Source organism: Nicotiana tomentosiformis, chromosome 3 (assembly GCF_000390325.3).
Source record: "Nicotiana tomentosiformis chromosome 3, ASM39032v3, whole genome shotgun sequence".
NCBI lineage: Eukaryota > Viridiplantae > Streptophyta > Magnoliopsida > Solanales > Solanaceae > Nicotiana > Nicotiana tomentosiformis.
Window position 1 is genome coordinate 127,769,637 of NC_090814.1, and position 6,000 is coordinate 127,775,636.

Below are 6,000 nucleotides of genomic sequence, written 5' to 3' on the forward strand. Positions count from 1 at the left end.
TACAATTCTTTTGAAATTATTACAATTAAATAATATTTTATCATATAAGAATTTTTAGCTTTTATTATATTTTATATATTTATTGTTTCGATTCAAATTATCTTAAATTTACTTAATTAGATCAACTCTTCTTTCTGTAAAATTTTCATTACATAAGGAATTATAATATTTGTTGAGAAGAAGAAACCCCATTCTAATTCTTGGATTTATGGACTTGTGATCAAAGACAAAGAAGAAGAATGAAGGAGTAAATGAGAAGAAGAGGAAGAGTAAAGTGGTCTTCTGAAGAAGTTTCGATACATTTGATGTCTCAATGTCTAAATGTCTGAACATCTTTTGTTAAAGACTCACAATTGGGCTTACAAAGTTATTGGGCCTCTGCATTACTTTTGGGCTCACTAGAGTAATTTGTTCTTTGGGCCAGCTGAAGATAAGATTATATTTTTATTTTACACTTTTCTTATTTTTGTAAATAGCATGTGAGTTTGTTATAGGATAGCCCATAGAATAGAAGACAAGTGTATAGGTAGTTATAACTTAGATTCTTTTACTGTAAATAAATAGTGCATTGTACAGTACCAGCATGAATTCAATTGGAAATACAAAAAAAATTCTCAAAATCATATTTTCTTCCCTAAAAAATCTAACATGGTATCAGAGCAGCGAACTCGATCTAACAGTTCATTCATCAACAAAAAAAATTACATCACATTCATTCTCAAATCAGTAATCTAAAATGGCTGAAACAACCATAACATTTAGTGGTGATGCGAGCAATGTTGCTAAATCAGTAATCTATAATGTCAATCATCTTTATCACCTCAACAATTTTGATTCCCCTAGTATGACACTAGTCAATACTGTATTTGACGGAAGAGGATATCCAGGCTGGAGAAGATCCATCCTATTGTCCTTGTCAGCCAAGAAGAAACTTAGTTTCATCAATGGAGCTTGTCAATCTCCAGATCTGAAATCCCCAGAATATGAGCAATGGAGTTGTGTGAATGACATGGTCATCTCTTGGATCCTAAATGCTCTTTCAAAGGATATTGCAGATAGCGTAATCTACTCCAAAACTGCAAAGGAGCTTTGGGACAGCCTGGAGCAGAGATTTGGGAGGTCCAATGGAGCTAAGCTTTATCATCTGCAGAAAGAGTTATCAGGATTAGCACAGAAAAACAGTGACATTACAGGATACTTTACTAAGCTCAAACGACTATGAGATGAATTAGATGCTTTGAATGTTATCATATGTTGCTCTTGTGTTTGTGTTTGTGAAGGAAAGGCAAAACTAACTAAGTCCCTAGAAGATCAGAGATTGATCCAATTTCTAATGGGACTAAATGACATATATGCACAAGCAAGAGGAAACATTCTTATGATAAATCCTTTACCTAGCATGGATGTTGCTTGTTCACTTCTCTTACAAGATAAAAATCAAAGAGAAGTTTATGCAAATGCTCATTTTAATTCTCAGTCAATATCATTCATGGCAGCAGGAGAGGGCAAGCAACCTAATGCACAACTTCTAACTGATTTTGCAGCTTTCATGATCACATGACAGGGGAAGAATTATCAAAGACTCAGAAACCAAACACAAAAGGGAACAACCATGGCACCCAATTTCAACAATTTAGGACAGAGGCTTGCTAAGCCTCAGCAGAAGTTCAAAGGGAGGAAGAAGTACAATCCAAATGTGTCTTGCACTTATTGTGAAAAAACAAGACACACACAAGAAGACTACTACAGGATTATTAGATTCCCGGAAGATTTTGAGTTCACAAACCACAAAGGCTATCAGAATCAAGTTCAGGCAAATGTAGTGCTGACACACGAGGAGCATGGAAATTCAGCAGGACAAAACACTGACCTCAACAACAACAATTTTGGACAGCAACTCATCAAGGAACATGTAGCAGAAATGATACGATAGTATAAGAAAGCAAAGCTAGCACAGGCATGAAATGCAGGAATCAATGCTAATGCAGTTGCTTGTACTATTCTAAAATACTCAGGTTCAGTATTTACCAGTCTAAAATCAGACACCTGGATCATTGATTCAGGTACCTCAGAGCATATGTGTTTTGATCCAAACTCTTTCTTGTTTTTGACTCCACTCCATGTACCTTTAAATATCACTTTACCTAACTCTTTCAAGGTGATTGTTACTCATATAGGGAGTATCTCTACTATGCTTGGTCATATTCTGAATAATGTGCTACATGTTCCAGAATTCAAATACAATTTATTGTCAGTTCATAGGTTTTGTGCTCAGTTCAAGTATGATGTCTTATTCACATCTGTTGAGTGTGTGTTACAGTACCTTTCAATGAAGAGTCCTCAAGATTTTGGTGAAGTTAGAGAGGGGCTTTATTTATTGGAGCCAAATAGTGTCAAGTCTAAGGGTGTGTTTAATAGTGATGTATTTTCAATTCCAAAAGGAAGAAATTCCATTTCAAAGTCAGTTTCCTTTTCTAGTCCAGTTCAAGTTAATGTTGTTACTGATTTTAATCTTTGGCATGTAAGATTGGGATACCTCCCATTTTCAGCAATGAAACATTTAGATTTTCTTCACTGTAAGCCAAATTCTGATTTTATCTGTGATGTTTTTCCTAAGGCGAATCATACCAGAAATCCTTTTCCTGTTAGTAGCATAAGGTCCAAACATAAATTTGAACTCATTCATATTGACACATGGGGACCTTATAGGTCAAATACTTATAATGGTTTCAGGTATTTCCTTACTATAGTGGATGACTATAGTAAAAGAACATGGCTATTCTTGTTAAGTGCAAAAAGCAATGCCTTTCCTATGCTTAAATCCTTTCTGTCTATGGTTGAGAGGTAATTTAATGTGAAGGTCAAGGTAATAATATTTGACAATGTAATGGAATTAGGAACATGCACACAAGAGGCAACTTACATAGCTTCTCAAGGAATTTTGCACCAATTGTTTTGTGTAGCAACTCCTCAACAAAATGGGATTGTTGAGAGGAAACATAGACACCTCTTAGAGATTGCAAGGGGGTTAATGTTCCAATCTAAACTACCTATGTCATATTGGGGGGAGTCTATCCTAACTGCTACACACCTTATTAATAGGATGCCCTCCAGTGTTCTCAAAGGAAAAACATCATATGAGGTTTTGTTTCAAAAGAAGCCTAACTATGATTACTTAAGGAATTTTGAATGTCTTTGTTATGCTTCAACACTAGCTCAAGGAAGAGGGAAATTTGATGAAAGGGCAACAACTTGTGTCTTGCTTGTATCCCCTTCATCGGAAGGGATATAAGTTACTGGAATTAGAAACATGAAGAGTATTTGTGTCAAGGTATGTGAAGTTTCATGAATCCCATTTTCCTTTTGTTGAGAACAAAACCTCACAAGTTCAACCTTCACCACATAATCTATATATTCACCTCCATCAAATGATCATTCCTCATCTACTTCTTTAGAGCCTGAGGTATCTGACATTTTCTCTCCACCTTCACCAAGGTCTCCATATACTTCTCCTCATCCTCAACTATTGTTGATACCCAATTTTTCTCTCAAATTTTATATATATATATATATATATATATATATATATATATATATATATATATATATATATATATATACTTTTAAAATAGTGCATATGCATCATCATTTGATTTACAAGCATATACAAGTATTTTTCATAATTTTTAAAGACTTTAAATCAATTTATTTCCGCATTTTTATTATATAAATACCCATTAACTATCTTACAAATAATTTTTATGATTATTTTATCATCTAAACTCATAATTTACACCCATATTAGGTTTTAAATATTTTTAGTATATTTGTTATAATTATATTTGCATTTTAAAGGCTAAAATTACATATTTTTGCAATAATAGCCTATATGTACTTATAATTACTTTATTTATGCAAACATAACCTTTTTATATTTTTATAATGTTGAATATTTATTTTCAATCATTTTTATGCATAAATGATATTTTTATTATTTATCTATTATTTTTACAAATTATTTTATTGGTTAAATTTGGGTATTTAAAATCTGGCCCCATTTTTTAAATTAATTTCGGACCTAAGACTACCCAAAATTACCCAAACCAGCCCAAGCCCAATACTCCTAACCCAATTACCCTTAACCATTCATTAAAACCCGACCCCAGTCCGTTTAAATCTCGGTCGTTGATCAAAGATGATCAACGGCCCACAAATAACCACCCTCTTTCCTTATATCTCCCTCTTCTCAACCCTAACCCTCATTTCCCTAAACCCACCGCCCTTATTTCCCCTCTACTGATGAACCCTAATTCTGCCGCCTCACCCAAATCCCCCCAAATCCCGTTCCTAATGGGATTCTTTCCCTATTCCCTTGCCATTTCGGTGTTTTCCCTTATTTGGTGCTATGTCACAGAGTGACTTAGGTACTTGCCTAAATATGGCAAGTACCCCGCTTTGATTCTGTTCAAATCTATATTTTTCTCTTGAATCTCGACAACCTTGAGTCCAAGCACGTTATTTTGTAACGATTCTCTCATATCTCATTGATTCACATTAAACCCTAAAGGTTAGGGTTCCATATTTTTCTTTGATTCGAACCTAAACTGGTTCAAACTCTGATTTCTAGTATTTTTTCGTATATATTCATTCTATTACTTGTGAATCTGCTTATTTTTGTCGATTCCCTTCACTTACCTAATTTAGGGTTTCAGACCCTTTTACTTGAACCAAATCTGGTTCGATTCTAGGTTTCTTTTTGAATAATTTCTTACCTATGTTTATTTTTATGTTAATATGTGATTCTTGCCTTTATTTTCTGCCTATTTTGTGATTTACCTAACTTAGGGTTTCAGACCCTTTTACTTAAACCAAATCTGGTTCGATTCAGTATTCCTTTTTTATAATAATCTTTTGTTTGTTCATTATATGCCTATATGATTCTTTACCTTATTTCCTACTGATTTTGTGTATCTTCACCTAAAATTTAGGGTTCAATTTTACTGATTTAAGTACTTGCCTTTAGTATTTAAATTAGCTATTTCTATGCTCTAACCTCTGCACTATTTAAACCCCTCCCCACTCCCCTTTGAAAAAAAAGAGAGAGGTTCTAAGTTCGAAAGATCCTTTCACTACTATAAACAAAAGCTGTATACTCCTATTCTCTAGAGTAATTTTACTATGTGCTTTGATTCCTGGCCGGCTGAAAGCCAAGGCCAGAAATTTCTAAGTTCTACTTATGTTTGGTGATATTTGCTACACTGTTGGATTCTTTTCTTCCCTGTTTCATCATAACCGGTGAGTTATTGAATCTTCTGCTCTTTACTTGTAGTTAAGACATGTCGAACTTAGTTTGAATTGATTAATGAAATCTGCCTAATTCTGTGTTATTGAGGACTATCTTTTAGAGTTAAACATGCTTTCATATGTCTTTAGCCATGTATAGATGTGTGCCTTAATAGATTTATAATGTTTGTTTGTTGAACTTGTTACGGCATGTTTAGTTCTATTCACACTATGTTATGATACCTCTACTAGATTATCTTAATCAGTTCCTACTGCTAATCAATGTATTTTCTTTCTAGGACTTAGCCTGATCTGAAGTCTCTGTTATCACTATGAATATGTTTATGAACTGGCCTTATTAGCATGTGACTTTGTTAATTCTTAAAAAACTTAATTAAGTATGCTTAGGTTCAAATATGTTTGCTATTTATTTATACATGCTCTATATGTGATTCTATCCTTAAGTGTATCCCCTAATCCCATCCTACTCTCCTGAATCCTCATTCTTTGCTGGCTGAAAGCCAAAGCTATTTAGGTTCTGTCCTCTGGCCTCCCTAGTGTGAGCCACTGCTCAGGATTCATGTGAGACCCTTGTGAACTCTAACACACTAGGATTTGGTCCCTAGTCTTCCTTGAACTGTTTCTGATCATTTTATCTAGTGTGAACACTGCCCTGGGTTCCTGAAGCCCTTGGGAACTCTAACACACTAGAGATTT

At 34.1% G+C, this 6,000-nt stretch overlaps 1 protein-coding gene across 1 annotated transcript; it reads left to right on the top strand.

Annotated features, from left to right (window-relative positions):
• The first annotated feature begins 736 nt into the window (after window positions 1–736).
• LOC138908470 (uncharacterized) lies at window positions 737–1,561 on the top strand. Its single transcript, XM_070199139.1, has 2 exons — window positions 737–1,181; window positions 1,281–1,561. Exons 1-2 carry the CDS (start codon window positions 737–739, stop codon window positions 1,559–1,561), a joined length of 726 nt encoding a protein of 241 aa, XP_070055240.1.
• The last annotated feature ends 4,439 nt before the right edge of the window (window positions 1,562–6,000 follow it).